The sequence below is a fragment of the Electrona antarctica genome (genome assembly GCF_951216825.1).
Source record: "Electrona antarctica genome assembly, chromosome: 4".
Classification (NCBI taxonomy): Eukaryota; Metazoa; Chordata; class Actinopteri; order Myctophiformes; family Myctophidae; genus Electrona; species Electrona antarctica.
Window position 1 is genome coordinate 34,380,805 of NC_136809.1, and position 19,729 is coordinate 34,400,533.

General features: G+C 45.2%; 2 protein-coding genes across 2 annotated transcripts in view; one reads left to right on the forward strand and one right to left on the reverse strand.

Moving 5' to 3' along the window:
• LOC306922371 (apoptosis-stimulating of p53 protein 2-like) overlaps positions 1–19,729 on the reverse strand; it is a 36,246-nt gene that overhangs the window by 8,610 nt on the left and 7,907 nt on the right. Inside the window, exons 3-16 of the mRNA XM_079499918.1 lie at positions 17,325–17,426; positions 15,216–15,405; positions 13,412–13,605; positions 12,323–12,487; positions 11,373–11,592; positions 10,188–10,307; positions 9,121–9,197; positions 8,225–8,645; positions 7,530–7,976; positions 7,309–7,417; positions 6,683–6,935; positions 2,343–2,480; positions 1,138–1,271; positions 188–354 (exon numbers count right to left, since the gene is read on the reverse strand). Of these exons, the coding sequence (XP_079356044.1) occupies positions 188–354; positions 1,138–1,271; positions 2,343–2,480; positions 6,683–6,935; positions 7,309–7,417; positions 7,530–7,976; positions 8,225–8,645; positions 9,121–9,197; positions 10,188–10,307; positions 11,373–11,592; positions 12,323–12,487; positions 13,412–13,605; positions 15,216–15,405; positions 17,325–17,426 (2,737 nt within the window). The remainder of the gene's footprint in view (positions 1–187; positions 355–1,137; positions 1,272–2,342; positions 2,481–6,682; positions 6,936–7,308; positions 7,418–7,529; positions 7,977–8,224; positions 8,646–9,120; positions 9,198–10,187; positions 10,308–11,372; positions 11,593–12,322; positions 12,488–13,411; positions 13,606–15,215; positions 15,406–17,324; positions 17,427–19,729) is intronic.
• On the forward strand, positions 18,793–19,641 carry LOC306922101 (malectin-like; the record flags this gene model as incomplete). The annotated part of the gene is made up of 1 exon (XM_079499494.1): positions 18,793–19,641. The coding sequence occupies one exon, from the start codon at positions 18,793–18,795 to the stop codon at positions 19,639–19,641; it is 849 nt and encodes a 282-aa protein (XP_079355620.1).

The window sequence follows — 19,729 nt, forward strand, 5'->3', positions numbered from 1 at the left end:
ATTGATTTATGTAAAAAACAAACAAATTAAAAACCTCAAAAATGGAGTTAGGTGGCTTCTCCCCGACAGCAGCGATATGAGGTTTCCACCCGACAGAGACGACGTCCAGTCTAGAAGACTGGACCAGAGAGAGTTGCTAAAAAGAGTCTGATCCCCAGACAGACAGACGGTGTTACTGTAAACTCACCGTAGAGGAACTGGGAGCACTGGGCGTAGCCATCCTCCATCTCCTCACACTTGTCGGCGGCGGTCTGCATGTCGCTGTAGGTGGTGGCGAACACCGCCGCGCCCGACTCCACCAGGAACTTGCACACCTGCACGTTGTTGCAGGAGGCGGCGCAGTGCAGCGGAGTCCTGCGAGAAGAGAGAGACATTCGTCTGTCTGTCCGTCTGTCTGCCCCTCTATAGCCAGTGGTTCCCAAACCTTTTTAGCTATAGAGACCCAATAGAGAAATGTCATGTCTCTCCAGGACCCAAAATGGTGAAAATAGCAGCTCTACAAGCTCACAATAAATGGTAAATGGTGCATTTATGTAGCGCCTTTATCCAAGGCGCTTTACATAGATTGTGCATTACATTCACCCATTCACACACACATTCATACACCAATGGCGGCGGAAACCATGCAAGGCACCAACCAGCACATCAGGAGCAATTAGGGATTCAGTGTCTTGCTCAAGGACACTTTGACACTAACTCTGGGGGAGCCCGGGTTTGAACTGGCAACCTTGCGGTTACCAGCATCCAGCCACTCTACCCCTGAGCCACCGCCGCCCAACAATGTGCTGCATTGTGACACAATGTGAACATGTAGATCTGCTATTTTCACTACTTTTGACATTTGGGAATTTATATGGAATTTCATTGATTTTGTTTTTGCAATTCATTCAATTGATTTATTTAGAAAAATGCTTGACTTTTCTTATTTCTGAATCTTTCAAATAATATAGAAAACAAAAACATATTTTTAAAATCATATATATATGTCTGTATGTACAGTATATGGACACACACACGCGCACACACACACACACACACACACACACACACACACACACACACACACACACACACACACACACACACACACACACACACACACACACACACACACACACACACACACGGCCCACTGACCAGCCATCGCTGTCGGCAGCGTTGACGTTGACTCCGAACTGGACGAGGAACTTGACAATCTCGGTGTGTCCAGCACACACTGCGTTGTGCAGCGCTGTGATGCCCTCGTCATTGGGCATGCTGGGGTCTGCCACCTGGTGGACACAACACGTCACGTACTCCTCATGTACAAAATAACCCAAGAGACCTTGAGGACGATTCTAAAAATGTCTTCTAAAAACAGTTTTCTGAAAAACCTATGTTGCTATATTGGTTTTCAAACCTTTTCATGTCAAGGATATTTTGTTTCAGAAACCCCCCGGAGCAAAGATTTGAGTAAAAAATGTTTGCTTTAGATATTATTCAAAGATTTGCACACATTTTCACGATTTTTCAAGAATAGAAGATACAAGCTTAAGCTTATGTGCTATTTTTGAATAGCCAACAAATATGGCTAAAATAGAGTCTCTCCATCGGTCAATTATTTTAACAATGAAATTCCTAAACATTTCCATAAAAAGTATTTTACCCCATTTCCAGACCTGCAATCCAGCAATCATACGGTCCAATAATGAATAATGAATGCTCTTACACCAGTGTGCTTTCACAGGTGAAGAGTTGAAAAATAACAGATCTATCTACAATATAACAATGTACCACAATTTATTATTTTCGTGACGAGATGTCTCTTGTATACATTAGGCCTCACATATTTCACATAATGTGTATTATGAACAAAATCAGTAGCCACCTTTTTCAAAATATTTCCAGAACTTTTTTTTTCTTTGTGAGTGTGTTGGAGCTGAATAAAAAGGTACTTATTGCGTGGATTTGGCTCGGGAGCTTGAAAAACCTTTTTTTACACAGTGTTGCGCTAGGACAGAAAAATATATGTCTCACTGCACAAACTCTGTGTTGTTTGCACCTCTGATAAACAATTGGCCATGGCCCCAAATACGTGTGTGTGTGTGTGTGTGTGTGTGTGTGTGTGTGTGTGTGTGTGTGTGTGTGTGTGTGTGTGTGTGTGTGTGTGTGTGTGTGTGTGTGTGTGTGTGTGTGTGTGTGTGTGTGTCAAAGAACTGAGTTCACCAAACCACAGAGGATTCTAAATCCTCACTTTGTAAAACTGTTTCAAACCGTGCTAATACAGAGTTTTATGAATATTATGATGGTTGTTATGGTTTGTTATGATTATTATTGAGGTAGTGTGTGCTCATGTGACTCACGTCGTAGATGACTCTCTGGACCAGGTCGTACTCTCCCTCCAGAGACGAGTCCAGCAGCAGAGCCAGAGGGTTGAACTTGACACGCATGCCATGGTCGATCCGCTCCGAACACACTTTACGCAGGTTGGTCCTTTTACCCTGAACACAGAGAACACAAGACACCGGCAATAACGTGAGCTGTTCATTAAAAAAGCCAACCGAAATCCAATCCTGAACATCGCACATCCAGGGGGGGGGGGGGGCTTTCAGGTAGGAATTGCTTGGTAGGATCCACTCCCTATAAAGGGAGGCTGCAAGGGACAGATTGGAGGGGTATGGGGGGTACTGTAGGATCCACTCCCTATAAAGGGAGGATATTGGAGGGGTATGGGGGGCACTGTAGGATCCACTCCCTATAAAGGGAGGAGATTGGAGGGGTATGGGGGGTACTGTAGGATCCACTCCCTATAAAGGGAGGCTGCAAGGGACAGAGAATCAGATTGGAGGGGTATGGGGGGTACTGTAGGATCCACTCCCTACAAAGGGAGGCTGCAAGGGACAGAGAATCAGTAGTACTTGGGCAGGCAAAGCGTTAACAGTCGGGAGACAGAGCTGCCAGGGCCCTTAGTTAAGGGGTAGCCTTTAGTGCAGTCACTGTATGGTTTGTTGTCTTTAGTTGTGCTTTAAGTTTCCATTGTTTTTGTAAATCAATTTTTCCAAGTCTTATTTATTGAAAAGGCCTTCATTTTTTAGAGAAATAAAGAACCCAAAACCAGTAATCCTGAACTTGTCATGTTTCATATTGTCATGTTTCATATTGTCATATTGTCATGTTTCATATTGTCATATTGTCATTGTCACGGGGCAACCCGTGCCCTATATATATACACACACTAAGAGGGAAGTGCGGTTTGGTAGTAGTGATGATTTTTACCTGTTACATTCAATTATAAAAAATGACAGACTTCAGGGGTTCAAACATTCTGTTTATTTAAACACTGTTTATTGGAACCAAGCTGAAATGTTTGTTTGTCACCTGTCTGTCTTCTGCAGTACTGGCACCCCTCAGAGCAGGGCCAGTCCAATTGTTTAAGAAGGATTGGAACGTGCCAAGTATTGTAGAAGAGAAGGGCAGTGTTCTGGTGGTTAAAGTATTTGTGATTATATGGGCGCCTAGAAATGTGATTCAATTATGTTGTACAACATTTATTTAATAGTTAGATTATTCCTGGGGTATGGGGAATGTCTGTAAAAGCTAATTGGTGGCTAATTGGAATCTGTACTTGTGGCACAGCATATGTAGGTGGTAGTGGAGGGGTTCAAGTAGAAACTGCTTGGTATGGAAGCAGTTACACAACTTACACCACACCTGCATATGCTAATGTCTCTAAAACATAATGTACACACCTGCATATGCTAATATCTCTAAGTTTAAGAGATGGGCAGTATTTGAAATACATGTATTTGAAATACGTATTTGAAATACTTTTTTGTATTTTGTCATTTGTATTTTGCTGGGATGGAAGAAATGAGATGTATTTTGTATCTAAATACTTTCAGATCTAGTATTTTCTGTATTTCAAATACAGAAAATACTTTTTTTTGTTTTAATGTAATTTTATTCTCAAATGTTAAACATTTACACAGCCTCAGGTTTAAACTGTAGGGGCAAAATACATGCACCCACACACACAACACAACACAACACAATGTGTGATGTCACTTCTGATTGGCTTACACTCAAATTGAACCACAAATGAGAGGCAGAGTAGGGCGGGCCTTGAGTTGAGACTTTACCTCACATCTCCAAGTTGCAACTAAATGATTACTTGTGGACATTTCCCCAGAGATAAAAGGTGTATTAATCTAAACATGATTATTGGATATTGCAAGCTAAGGCAAGCTTACAACAGGACTTATTTAAATATTAGTAAAGTAGTGGAAGGTGGAGGGAGGCTTTAGAGCTGGGCATGTCTGACTCTGTGGACAGGCAGAACATGTGGACACATGGAACTGAACAAAACAGGGCACACCAAACAACCAACATGTTATAATAAATATGTTTGTTCTACTATGTAGAGCCTAAATGTGCAGGTGCAGTACTATTTCAACACAGTGTGGGTGTATAATTCTATTTTTGGTGTTTTGTTTGGCTGGATCAGTCACAAAAAACACACCTGACTGCAATTAATCTCATTAAAAAGTAACAGTTGCCACCTAGTGGCACAACTGCTGTTTGTTTTAAACCTGTCCATGCCCTCTTTGAACTCTTAAATGGTGATTCATACATTAAACTAGACTTACATTTTAGATGAGTCACCACTTTTATGAGTTTATAGTAAATCAGCTTTCCTTTATCCTTAGTAGCCTCACTGTTCCTTTTTAGCCTTTATTATAATGAAGTGCCCTTTTGTTGTGACATCACGCTGTTCAGGTTAAATTATTAATGGTAATTAAAGGTATATTCAGTGATTTCACTTAATTCAAATATCACTCCTTTTTAGTTTTTTTGTGATAATCCTCCCTACTATAGAGTGTGCTGACCATATAAGGAGTTCCTCCCTGTTCCTCCCTGGTCAAAAGACCGTGGAAAAAGGGGGTCAAATGACCGTAGGTTTCGTTTTTGGCTAGGTGGCCCAGCCTTCATCCAATCAGGATAGAGAGGGGCCTTCCACCATCATGATCGAACAGGGCTTGGTGTGTGTGCTGTTAGCCTGTTGCTTGTTACCGGGGAAGACCGGGGAGGTTTTCCAAATCACTGAATGCTCCTTTAATTGATAATCTATTCATCTTAGTCATTAGTATCTTGTTTACTTATCTTGTTTTTTATTGTTGGTTTAATTGTACAATTGGTGGTAGGCCTAATCAATCAATCAATCAATCAATCAATCAATCAATCTCTTTCTACATTTTTCTTGAGGTAGAAGTCAAAGAGGAGTGACAGTGATGAATCAGATGGCCCATCCATTCCTTTGTACATTGCACATTGATTTGCTTAAAAGTGTATCATTCTTAATATTCATACGACGAATTAGACCGTTCCTCACCCAGGAATCAGCCCAGCTCCTAATCCAGACAACAGTCTTGTCAAAACTTGACTATTGTAACTCCCTCCTCACTGGCCTACCGGCATGTGCACTTAAGCCTCTCTGATCCAAAATGCCGCAGCTCGATTGGTCTTCAACCAGCCAAAATTCTCACATGTCTCCCCCCTGCTCCGCTCCCTGCACTGGCTCCCGGTCGCTGCCCGCACAGAATACAAAACTCTGATGCTGGCATTTAAAGCAACCAAAGGTATGGCTCCCCCATATCTTGCAAGCATGATTGAACCCTACAAACCCTCCCGCGCACTGAGTTCAGCCAACGCAGGGAAGCTGGAAGTACCCTCACTAAAAACGCTGGGACAACGCTCCACACGTCCCAAACTCTTCTCCCTTCTGGCCCCAAAACTGTGGAATGCACTTCCCGTTGCAATCAGAACTGCAGCATCACTCCCGATCTTCCGCCGTAGTTTGAAAACCCACCTTTTCAGACTCCACCATGGCCCATAGCACTTACCCTACCCCCTTAGACAGCACTTTTTAGACTTAGTTAGCACTTGAAACAGACTTATAGCATGTAGACAGCACAATAACAGTACAGCATAGTATAATATATATGTATAGCTTATATGTATAGTGTCATTAGATATGTTCTAGTTACGTTCTTAGCTTACGCATGTTTCTTGATAAATGCTTTTTATATATGTGATGTATTCCCATGCTTTTGTTCTTGCTTAATGTAAGTCGCTCTGGATTAAGAGCGTCTGCTAAATTGTAAATTGTAATAACCTTCAATGTATTAGACATTCTGACAGGTCATTAATTTAATATTTGGCAATCAATTATGAATTTACTTATCATTATATACATTTTCATGAAAATGTATTTTCATGTATTTTCAAAATACAAAATACGTATTTGTATCTCAAATACATTTCTCAGACCAGTATTTGTATTTTGTATTCAAGTACATTTTTTGACCCAGTATTTGTATTTTGTAATTTTGCCCATCTCACTGCATTTGATAATGTCATATAATGTATAGTACCCTGCCACTCAACTCACAACTGAAATTACCCTGTGGGATCAATACAGGCACCCATCTATCTGAGTGGGGACTATTCTATTCTATTCTATTCCTTTATTGGTTTTATTTAACCATGTTTTCTGTCTCTTTCCCTTTGCTCCCACTCTTCTCTCTTCTCAAGCAACAATTAATTCAAGTAACACTACTGTACAAAATGATACAGGCAATAATTTCACCCACTGCTTTACACCTGTAAACATGTGATCTGGAAAATAAAATAAAAAGTCACTCACAGGAGGCAGGGTGACCTGCCCGGTGACCTCAGGGGGCTTCATGCTGAGTGCGTCCTCCCCGGGGTCCTGGTCTCCACCGCTGGGGTAAGGGGGAGGCGGGTACGGGGGGTACTCCTCCATGTAGGGCTCTTGGACGGGCGGGGAGGGAGGACACGCCTCACCTAGCTCCTCTTCCAGCGGCGGGGGTAGGGAGTGGCCCGAGGCGGCGTCAGGGATGGGAGAGCGAGGTGGCAGGGGTGGAGGCGCCAGGCCGCTGTTAACAGAGGTAGGTAGTCTTTTAAATGTTTAATGAAGTCACTTTTTTAATAGTTTTAATGTGACATGCTTTTACTTAAGTACACTGTATTTGTGAAGAATTTCTTTAATTTCTCTCCATTACATTTGGGCCAACAAAATGACCTTTTGAAATTATTTGGCTGCATTTCACTTGTTACTTTTGATTTTACCCACTTATTATTAGTTTTCATCATCAGTATTGAGGAAAGTGCTCGCAGAAAATAGCAGATCAACACAATATTTAATGTGGGGCGAAAACTTAAAAGACAAGTATGAGCTCTGAGGAGTCACTATCATTTTAAAGTAACAATACTTTTACTTAAGTACAGTTTTCTGGCTACTGTACCCACCTCTTGTTGTGGTGCATGTCTGTGGGATTCTGACCGGAGCCTGGAGCTGTCCCTCTTGAATGCTCTGAACTTCCTGTCCTGTCATCCTCTGGGGTTTCATCGTAGTACACTGCAAGGTTTTCATTAAAAAGGTTATATAGTGCCACTTTGAAAAAGAACTAAACTAAACTAAACTAAACTGAAATAATGAAAACTAACAAAAAATTCAAAAGCGTAAGAACCTTGGTACGGTGATGCTGCCGTCGTCGTCATAGCAACCGCATCCGCGGGGATGGTCTCCATGGCAGCCAGGGTGGTCTTCTGGTAGAGCAGTTTCTGGATGTTGGGTCCCGCAGGCCCCTCAGGCTCCGTGATGGAGCTGCGCTTCTTCAGGGGCCGCGGGGCGTGGTGCAGCCTCCGGCGCAGGGCCTCCAGGTCCGCGTCCGTGGGGTTCCGGTGGGGGTTGGACACGAAGGGGAGGAGCTTGGTGGGGCTGAGAGGGCGAGGGGCCGCACGCTCTGACGGCTCGGGTCCCTGGAGGCCCCCCTCGCCGGGCCCCGGGGCCAGCAAGCAGCTCAGCTCTACCTCACCTCCGTCGGTCACAGACGAACCCACAGAGACCCCGCTGGAGCCGTCTGAAGAGACAGCCTGCTGCCCTCCAGTAGGAGGGAGGACCGGCTTCCCGTAAACTGTCATGAGAGGAAGAAGTAGCGTTAGAGTAGCAGACCAGTGGTTCTCAAACATTTTCATGTCGAGGACTCTGTCGAGGAATACATTGTGCCTGGGACTCCCCATACAAGATTTGTGTTGTTGAAAAAAAAATGCAAGGCTCAATTTGTAAAATATTTTTTCAGCTCGGGGTTTACATTATTTTGTCGACTCGAGTTGGGTCGGCTTAATTTTTCAGGCCCCAATAAAGCTCTAGTAGTAGTATTACCTCTAGCCTGGCTGCGTGTCAGTGTACTCTGTCCAGGCTGGGCGTAGATCTTCCCAGGCGTCATCTGCTGCGTGTACATGGAGTAGATGGAGGACGCAGCCACCATCTGGGGCTTCTGGAGCAACGGAGGGGGCTGCTGGGGGGCTTCCGAGGGGTCAGGGGTGAAGGGTCGCACGGTGGCAGCCGGGGGGTTGTCCTGCTTGGGGGGTAGCGGCAGTGTGTGGCTGTGGGTGGGGAGCGGAGGGGGGGCTCTCAGGTGAGCGCCCAGACCGGCCGGCTTATTGGCCTTGCCTGGGAAGGTCCCGGTGCTGTAAGGGGGTTTGCTGAAGGCCTGCTGCGAGGAGAACTGCTTGGGTTTGCTGGGGATGGGGGGCGGTACGGCTGCTTTCAACGGCTTTGCGGGACCTTTACCACCTGACACCTGGAGGAGATCATGCAAGAATACAAGACCAAGGATGGAGACAAGAATAAGGATTAAAGGCACCGTAAGTGATATAATTTCATTAAAGCATTTGTTCAGTAACAGAGGGATCTTCTCAAAATAACGAGAAAGAAACAATTTATCAGCCTTTTCACTTATTTATTCTAGCCAGTGTCTCTGAAAATATATGTTCTTTTTACTAAATTTCTGGAGATAGTGAGACCCCTGTTACTGAACAAACGACTGTCAAAACAGATCCACAAGTTCAAACTTGTTGTGCTTGCAGATCTACTATTTTTTGCAGAATGTTCGCCCCCAGAATAATGACGCTAGGGTACTTGTGGGTAAGTTCATAAGGTTATCAGAGGCAGGTTTTTCCAACTAGTCAGGTTTCCATTGTGCTATAGTGTGTAACATTATTTGGGTAACAATTACAAAATGATGAAACACTTCAATGGTGTGTTAAATACAGTACCTGGCTGTCCCTGAGGTGGTTGTCAGTGTTGTGATTGGTCCGTGCAGGAATAGGGGGCGGAACATCTTTCTCAGCCTCTGTAACAATGAAATACACAAATCTAATGGAACCCCATGTTCTCCCTGCTGAACAACCAGCAGGGGTCACTATTATACTATATACTATATACTATATGTACAAATAAAATCTAATGCAACTCCATGGTCTTCAGATGCTATAAACTAAAGTATAAACCAAGTTCAGCTTTTTACCCACACTACTATTAGTAATTTTCTTAAATGTGATGATCTCATGAAATATTATTTAATATATCATTGATACAAGGTGCAATATATAGTTTTTAAACATTTTAAGACCATTGCACCACTAGTGGACTAGTGGTCCGTGGACCATACCCCACATGCTTGTCCCTCACTGCGGAAGGCAAAGATGGATTCATTGTTTGCGTTGCTGACGGATTAACGGACTGATTGTTTGGTTAATTGATTGCTGTTTGATTGATTGATTAATTGATTGATTGATTGATTGATTGACTGATTGATTTATAAACCACTGCAGCCCTATTGTATATTTTCACAAAAAATAGCAGATAGGCTACAAGCTCACAGTGAGCTTGTATATCTGTAACTATTTAATAGCCAACGCATACAATATGGATAAAGTGTTTAAAATGATTGTGATGCTGTATTAACATAGCCTGGCATGGCCAGACTAATATCACTGCGTAGATAATAGTCTGGAACTTCGGTGTGGAAGATTTATCTCCAAGGGTCGGTTACAAACAGATTCCAACATCACAGCAAAAATGTCTCACTTTGGAAAGTGGGCTGTGATTGGTCACCCACAACTCTGGGGTGAGCGAAATGTACTTCAAACTGAGGAGTGCTAGACCAATCTCCACAGGGATCTTTACTTCCTGTGGCAGATTCGTCTGGTTTCCAGGCTAGTATTAACAAAGTGTGCTGGGGAGTGGACTGGGGACCCCCCTGGAACCCACTTTGAGAAGCACCGAGTTAGATCTTCAGCAGTAAGAGATGAAAACCAATGGAGATCAAAGGTCACCTCACCTGTGTTCTGGCAGCTGAGGCTGGTCATGCGGGGCAGGGTGGAGGCATGGCCATAACCTCCGCCGGAGTCCAGCGACGAGCTGCTCCAATCAGACGGCCTGGCCTTGGACGTTTGAAACCCTGGAGAGAAGATCGGAGAAAAAGTACGTTTCCAGGGAGTGAAATTTAGACGGTGTCGGGTTCATGAATTCAATGTACTTGTACTACTGTATGTGGGATTAGTTAATCAGTAATCACTACAATCCTGCCATGTGTTGGTTTTGATTGATTGGATACTTTATTAGTCAAACATGTAAACAGCACGGAGGTGCGGTAAAACATTTTAGGCTAAAAGGATAACACAAAAACGTTCTGGGGACTTGACAGGTTTTTCAGGACAGTTCTGAAAGATCCAGTGATTCACTCTTCCTTTAATGGAAGGAAGGAGTCAGCCATTCCACATTATGGTGGCACAGTAGTAGCCCATGGGTCATGGGCTTAAGAACGAGTAGTAGTCGTATCAGTTTGTTTTGGGAGGTCTGAAGCTTAGTTTTTAGTGACATTGAGGTGCATCGAGTCTTCAGTGAACTCTTGTTGACAAAAGAGGAAATCCTGCGGCCAAAAAACATTCTTTGATTTGACTTTTGCGATCACTTTTGCTGCAATTGTTTTTTCACCTGTCAGTTTGTTATCAAGAATACAGCCCAAATAGGTAACCTTCTAACATTCTTTACGTGAGACTCTGAAGTCAAGATCATTTTCGTTGTGCAACAGTGGATCCTAATACATAGTGCTGATGCTGCGTTCAATTTAGGTCATACTGTAAGTCGTATACGAGAAGAGAGGGCACTAAGAAAGAGTGGAACTTTGATCTAAAATTGGCTATTTTGTCCAAAATGTGAAAAATGGTCTTAATAATACATGATGTGAACATGCACGGTAGGTACATCATTATCAGACTTACATTTATCCTTCAGATTCTTTTTATGCCCAAAAGGATTGGTTAAGCAGGTATTGTAGCAATTAGTTGTAGAAATATTTGGCCTTAATGGGTGAATGTTCAATACAATCATAGGCTACTTAACATTACATAAAAAGTAAAACATTTGGTAAATGGTCTTAACATTTTGGGGAAAATAGCCAATTTTACATCAAGGTGCCCACTTTTCCTGTTACCCTATAAATCAGGCAGCAGTCGTACAGTACCTGAGGCTGGCTTCAGCGGTCGGGGAGGGGGCTTCACAGAGGACTCTGGCATGGGCAGGGTGGCCGTCCCGTCGGGGTAGGCGGGTTTCACCAGAACCTCGTGGCGGGCCGGGACGGGGGGTCCCTGGGGGCCGTTGGAGGATGACTGAATGTAAGGCCCCACGGCTGCTACTCTGGAGGAGACACACTGCTGCTGGGGGCCCTGGCCATCTGGGACCGTCTGGAGGAGAGACAGGTTTTTTGATTGAACACTGACTGTATAGAGGGTATGCACATGCTTAAAGTGAATGGCACATCGAGTGGCAAATCGAGTGGCAAAGCAACATGCAAAGTGAGTTTAACATTGTTTAATATTGTTTAATGCAATCAGATAGGACTTTTCTGTTTGGATGAATGGGCTGTCAAGGCCAGAAAGTAGTTTTTAGTCACTCAGAAGGCATTCCTGCATAACTTCCAGGTTTGATGATGATGTCACGCGCATACCCTCTATTAGTCAGAAATGTAAACAGCACGAGGTATAGTTAGACATTAGGGCTAAAAGGATAAAAGAGATGGGACATTTACATGGACCTCCCCTTGAGGTTTTTTCAGGACAATTTGGAAAGAAACCAGTGATACATATCCTTAAATAGATGGTCAGGGCATTCCACATTTTGTTGAGTAGTAAAACGAGAATCTTCCCATGTTTGTTCTAAATTTGGGTGATACCAGATCATCCCTCTAGTGTTGTGGCTGTGGGTGGGTCATATTGTTTGTTTTGGTCACACTACAGCGTCACACAAAAGCATCAAACGTAGCAGATCCACAAGCTCGAAACGCATTGCCAAGTAACCTTGGAGATCCGCTACTTTTTCTATTTTAGAATTTGAGTCCTGAAAAGTAAACAGTTTTGAACATATGAGATTTCCACCCAACAGAGTCAAGTAAAGTTGTTGCTGTTGTGGACTGACCGGCAGGTTCTCTTTCTGCTGCAGGGCAGCCTTCTTCTTCCACAGCCTCTGTCTGAGCTCAGCCACGCGGCGGTCCATGGTGTCCACCTCCAGGTTGCGTTTGTTCAGTGTCTCTCTCTGCTGCTGCAGCCTGCCGCTCTGCTCCTGGTTCAACTTGTTCCTCAGCTGTTGGTAGAACAGAAGGGAGGTGTACTGTGAAGAGTTCTAGTGGTCGAACATTGTCATAGAGGGTTCAATTGACTCTGTTTAACTGTTCGACAATCATCTGTGGCATAAGTTTTGTCTTCATTTGGTTGACAAATCCTCGGATAATAATGACTACTGAAGTAAGTAAGCATCTCCCGTGTCTGTAGAGTGAGGCGGCTTGATGTATAAAACGTTTGTGTAGGAGTTTTTGGGTGGTGCAACCACTCCAAGGAACAGCAATGTCCCTATGGGACTATGTGACTATGTCCCAATGTTTAGAGTACCAGTAGGGGCAAAAGTGGCGGTGTTGTGCCAGAAACGGAGAGAGAGATAGTGTTGCACTGTTGCCTGCTAATGAGAGCGAGAGAGAGAGAGAGCGAGAGAGAGGAGTTGCACCACTCAGTTCACACGGGTGTGATTTTTCATGTTGGTTTGAGTATCCTGGGGACTTTTACGTATAGAGGGTATGCGCATGCATAAAGTGAATGGCAAATCGGGCGCAAAGCGACAGGCAAAGTGAGTTTAACATAGTTTTTTTTTTATTCTTTATTTAGGGACATCCACAATCATATTATACATTTTCAAATAGTGCTTCTTTATTCACATGTTTTCTTTTTTAATTTTTTAGAGTTTAACATTGTTTAACGTCGTTTAATGCCATCAGATAGGACCTTTCTGTTTGAATGCATGCAGGGCTGTCAAGGCCATGCAGAAAGTATTTTTTTGCCACAGTAGGCATTCCTGCATAACTTCCGGGTTTGATGATGATGTCACGCACATACTGTACCCTCTATAGTCCTGGTGTCGTGTTGCATTGTGTTACTGTATATTGTGTTTTTTCTGTTATTCCTATATGGGAAAATAAAGACATATTAAAATCATGATGATGTGTGCAGGTCTCACCTGCAGCTCCTTGTAGAGGCGCTCCAGCTCCACAGCAGAGGAGGAGGAGGAGGTGAGGTGAGGAGGAGGAGGCTCCATCCTGCTGCTCCTCAGGGATTCCAGCTGCTGGCTGAGCTCTTCCACCCTGGATACTGCAAGCAGGAGGTCCCTCTGCTTCTGCTGGAACAGCCCTGTGATCTGCTCGATCTCCTCCACTGCACGCACGCACGCACGCACGCACGCACGCACGCACGCACGCACGCACGCACGCACGCACGCACGCACGCACGCACGCACGCACGCACGCACGCACGCACGCACGCACGCACGCACGCACGCACGCACGCACGCACGCACGCACGCACGCACGCACGCACGCACGCACGCACGCACGCACGCACGCACGCACGCACGCACGCACGCACGCACGCACGCACGCACGCACGCACGCACGCACGCACGCACGCACGCACGCACGCACGCACGCACGCACGCACGCACGCACGCACGCACGCACGCACGCACGCACGCACGCACGCACGCACGCACGCACGCACGCACGCACGCACGCACGCACGCACGCACGCACGCACGCACGCACGCACGCACGCACGCACGCACGCACGCACGCACGCACGCACGCACGCACGCACGCACGCACGCACGCACGCACGCACGCACGCACGCACGCACGCACGCACGCACGCACGCACGCACGCACGCACGCACGCACGCACGCACGCACGCACGCACGCACGCACGCACGCACGCACGCACGCACGCACACACACACACACACACACACACACACACACACACACACACACACACACACACACACACACACACACACACACACACACACACACACACACACACACACACACACACAGGTCATTTCCATGTCAGCTACGTGGTGCTCTTACGCAGAAGGACAAGCAGCTTATATAATATAAAGTAAATCATGTATGTGTTGAACCCTAACCTCCTTGTGTCTGGGTCACCGTCTATCATCTCATCTGCTGTAATCTAATGCATTCTAATGCACTGATGGCTGATTTGAAATACCACGAGAAAAAAAACATCAAACCGTCTGACTGCTGACATTACAGAACCCAGACCACCACCTACTATCTCCATCATCTACCACCCGTTTGTCTGTTTTTCTTTCCCTTTTATTCATCTAAAATGTGTTAAAGCCACAGTAGCAATCCTGTAATACCCAGACTACATTTTACTTACATGTCAGAGCTTAAATATACAAATAAAACGTAAATGCATTAATAATGTGTTACTGAAATAAAACATCTGTCCCAGTCCACTGGGAGTTGTGTATTTGTGTACCAAATGTGGTTAATACTAAGCTAATATCATTGCACTTACTGGGCCCGATTCACTAAGCTGTTTACACCCATATTTTGGGTGTAAAGGAATTTTCCAAACTTCCCACGTTAGTAGTAGTCTAGCCTCGGAGACCACAGGTGTTTTGTTTCAAAGGAAAAAAGTAGTATTCTAGAATAAGGCATTCTAAGTTCTAACATACAGCAAGCTTTGGTCCCATGTAAGACTGCATCCGAGCAGACTTGAGAAAGAGCGGCAAAATTCACAGACAAAAAGAAGATTACTGAATCAGACTATAGTAACCCAAAAGCAAAAAGTTTAGACGACTCAGCACTATTCAAAATGGATGATATTTAGTCCCAATGTAAAAAAAGAAAAAAGAAAATGCTAGGTCAACCCCACCCAACCTCTACATTCACCTCCCCTTACCTCTACCCCTTCCACGCTACTTTCAAACCCCTCACCCCCCCACCCCACCACTCACCCAGCTTGCTGTTGGTGGCGCGTTTCTGCTCCACCTGGCCCCTGAGGGCCCGCACCCGCCTGAGCTTGGCCTCCTGGTTGTGTGCGTTCTCCCGGAGCTGACGGAGTCTCTCCTGCTCCGACGCCTGCTGCTGCTGCGCCCTCTGCTCCACCCGATGCTCCTGCTGCTTCAGGTAGCGTAGCCGCTGCTCCTGGACAGACCATCAGAAATACATCCATCAATCCATCATCATCACCTTTATTTGACCCATTTAGACAGAGGCTGATTCAAACTTTCGGAAATATACTGTATATGTGAATATACTGTATGTGTGTGTGTGTGTGTGTGTGTGTGTGTGTGTGTGTGTGTGTGTGTGTGTGTGTGTGTGTGTGTGTGTGTGTGTGTGTGTGTGTGTGTGTGTGTGTGTGAAAAGGTTAGAATATGGAGATACAGTGAGGTGTCCGCCAGACAGCAACGGTTAAGGACGCCATTCCACAACACCATATCTATGGCCAGGCGGGTAGGAGGCGGGTAGGTAGTTAATGATGAGAACCAGGAGCTAATGATGAGTTCATGATGAATTCATGATGAACTAGAAAAAGTGCCCTTCTGGGCACAGGTCTCCACCAGGAGGATAGGACTGTGTGAGATGTTTGGCAAAATGTTTAGGAGTAATATAAACATGTTTTTTTGTTTGTTATTTTTTTGCAACAATTTTCTTCATTTTGTTGAGGAAATGCAGAGCCAGATCACTCATAGCATGAGGATAGAATTCTGGATGAGCAGGACATGTGCAGCATTTCGTACAAAACGGGCCACTCCTGAAAACTTTGGAAGGCAATGTTAGCCAATCAGTGTAGAATCTGAGAAATCCAACAGACTCGTCTTGATCACATAGACTACAGAGATCATCTGTGCGACTAACATAAGCAATGTGTTTTGCAGAAATCGATCTCATGGTGGAGCTATAACCGGCAGATGTGGAGGGATGCAGGGACAATGTTTTTCCATGGCCTCTAGGGAGTGCGCATACATAAGTTGTATACAGATCGATGCAGTTATAGCTAAAAACAGGAATTGGCCTGTTATAGCGCCACCTTGAGGCTGATTTGGGGAAGAAATTAGTGGCATGTCGTCCTCGGCCTAGTGGAAATGTGCGTGTATAATTTCACGGAAATTGCACACTGTGTTTGTGATTTGTGGCATTTTGTTCGAAACGGACCAATCATGTGAGCTTTGGAAGGCAATCTTAGCCAATCAGGATGGAAGATGGGAAATGGTGCAGATCCGTGTTGATCACATGATACACTAGATAGTGTATACCGAATTGTGTGATGTACGGATAAAATGTGTACGAGTAATCTACAGAAATGTGTTTTGCCTAAATCGGCCTCATGGTGGCGCTATAACAGGCCGTTGAGGAATATTTGGGGCAGAGGTTCGTCGTTGGCATCCAGCGAGTGTGTGTGCAAAGTTTGGCATGGATCGGGCCAACGGTGGCAGAGATTAGCTGGTAACAGACGGACGGAAGGAAGGAAGGACGGACGCACACACACACACACACACACACACACACACACACACACACACGGACGGAGTGCAAAACATACTCTCTCCCCATGCCTTCGGCCTGGTGGAGACAATTAATGTACTGTATGTCTGAGTTTAAAGCGTTAATTACATGGATGGATATATCAATATACTATACTGTTGACTGTACCAGAATCACTGCATTCATATTATTTTAAGATAAGGGTCAGAGCATGGCCTTTAGAACATGTTGCAGAATAGTATCTTCACTTATATTAGTAATGTGATTCTATGCATTTATGCTCTAGGTAGTGTAGCTCTTGATTGTAATATTTATTGATGTACTGTATTGCCTGTATGTATTTTGTTGTTTGTCTCAGACCAAGGACCCCAATGGAAATAAGTCGAAATACTTTCTTGTGTTTGTATCATTGATATTTCTTCGATGAACATGATATGTAACTTGTATTTCATCTAATGAAATCAAATCAAATCACACAAGACTATTGGGATTCGTGAACTCCTGCCTGCTAAAACACATAGATGTACAAGAACAACACCTGTTGCTTATTCATCATGATAAATTATCATCATTGATACCTTGGAGGCCAGTAGCTGCTGCTGGGCATTGATCTGTAGCTGCTGGCGAGCAGCCATGTCCTGGAGATCAGACAGAGTGACGTCCACACGAGGTCCACACACCTGAAAACATCAATCAATCAATGTCAATCACACCTGAAACCATCAATCATCCCACCTGAAACAATCAATAATCATGCCTGAAACCATCAACCAGCGGCAGTGGCTCAGGGGTAAAGTGACTGGATGGCAACCGCAAGGTTCCCAGTTCGAACACGGGCTCCCCCAGAGTTAGTGTCGAAGTGTCCTTGAGCAAGACTCTGAACACCTAATTGCTCCCGATGAGCAGGTTGGTGCCTTGCATGGTTTCCTCCGGCATCAGTGTGTGAATGTGTGTGTGAATGGGTGAATGTAATGTAATGCACAATCTCTGTAAAGCGCATTGGATAAAGGCGCTATATAAATGCACCATTTACCATTTAACCATCACAATGTCAAGAAATTGTTTTTTTATATATTTTGCGCTCGGGTGGTGCAGTGCTAAATCCATGAAAAATGTGTAATTCGTGGCCCGAGGTTGATTATGAATTAGGGTCATATGAAGGTCATCTGTACCAAATTATATGCCAACTGAACTATCATGTATTACAATCAGCAATTTCCTGCCTGACTAAAAGACCCATTCCACAAATCATCTCTGTTTTATAAATATATCATTATTCTCCCTCCAAAAAGGATCTTGACAGTGCCTTTTTCTCTGCTCTATCTTCTTTGTCCTCATTTAGCATTCCATCTCCTATGAATTATGGATATGTTTGATCGTCCAGAATTTGTTTATCCAATGAGGATCCAAACTTAAACACTGAATGCACTGCGACCGCAACCAAAACAACAAGTGAGTAATTTCCTCCTAATTTGAACCCACAGTGTTAGGTTATGGGGGAGCGCTTGTTTTGTATCAATGAATGTCCCAGCATACTTCCTCATTCACTAATGTTGCATTTAGCGGGGCTCTGATGCATTTGGCGTGTGACATTACACATCTGAGTTGTGAGCGTCAAACCAGTTTCACTGAGTTCTCATCTGAAAATCTATAAAACTGCAATAAACCACTATGGTTTTCATGAGTAAACTGCTTCAGAAAGACATGAACCAAACAAAATGGTGGTGGTGTTTCATTTTAGAATGGAAGTTGATAGGGGCTGAACCCTTGCCCAAATTTGAAGTCATATACGTCATGGATACATCATAGACAACTGACATCACTGATGACTAATGTCACAGGTTGGTCACATGAACTCCCAGGTCTAAGTTGCTTGTCATAGTGGAGGATACCAGGAAGGAGCCATCAAGCAGGTATAGTTATAAACTGTAGATTGTGGAGTGTAGCTAGCAATTAGTTAGACTACAGTAAGGAAGAACACGCTGTGCACAGCAAAGTTCACTTGAAGCATCGAAACATCACACTAAAGGCTGTGTGCAGATGGCAATGCAGTGCGTCGCGGGTGCACGGCTGGTGGGCTGGCTGCTCACCGTGGCGCTACTGTCACTGCTGCTGTTGGCGGGACGCTGTCTGGGAGCCGGCGACAACGTCCCAGCACTGGTTGCCTCCTCCGGACTCGCACAAAGAGTCATCTGGGCCGTGAACGCCGGAGGGGACGCTCACACGGACACGCACGGCATACATTACAGAAAAGACCCGCTGGAGGGAAGGATAGGAGTGGCGTCTGATTACGGGGCATACCGGCCTATAACGCGCTCCGCCCGACAGGACCAGGTGCTCTACCAAACAGAGCGCTACAGCGAGCACACGTTCGGATACGAAGTGCCCGTCCGCGACGACGGGCCGTACGTGCTGGTCATGAAGTTCGCCGAGGTCTACTTCGACCAGCCGCGGCAGAAGGTGTTCGACGTGCGCCTCAACAGCCACGTGGTGGTCAAAGACCTGGACATCTTTGAGCGAGCGGGTCACAGCACCGCCCACGACGAGGTCGTGCCCTTCTCCCTTCTGCGCGGCAAGCTGCGCGTGCAGGGAGAGGCGTCCGCCTTCAGCGGCAAGCTCACCGTGGAGTTCGTCAAGGGCTACTACGACAACCCCAAGGTCTGCGCCCTCTACGTGATGAAGGGGACTTTAGAGGACGTGCCGAAACTCCCGCCTCAATATGGGGAAAAGGAGGACAGTGATGGAGGAGAGGGTGGCAAGAATAGGTACAGGAAACGGTCGGGGCACAGAATACCGAACCCATACGATGACGATGACTATAGCAGCCTTCTGCTCCCCATCCTGGTGGCGTTGGTGGTGTTTGTTGCCTCGCTCTTTTTCCTGCGTTGGCTGTGAGAACCACATACCTGTCCAACTACTGCTCAAAAGTGAGTGACACCCACAGCCACAACACTAGAGGGAGCGACAACAATGTGGTACCGTC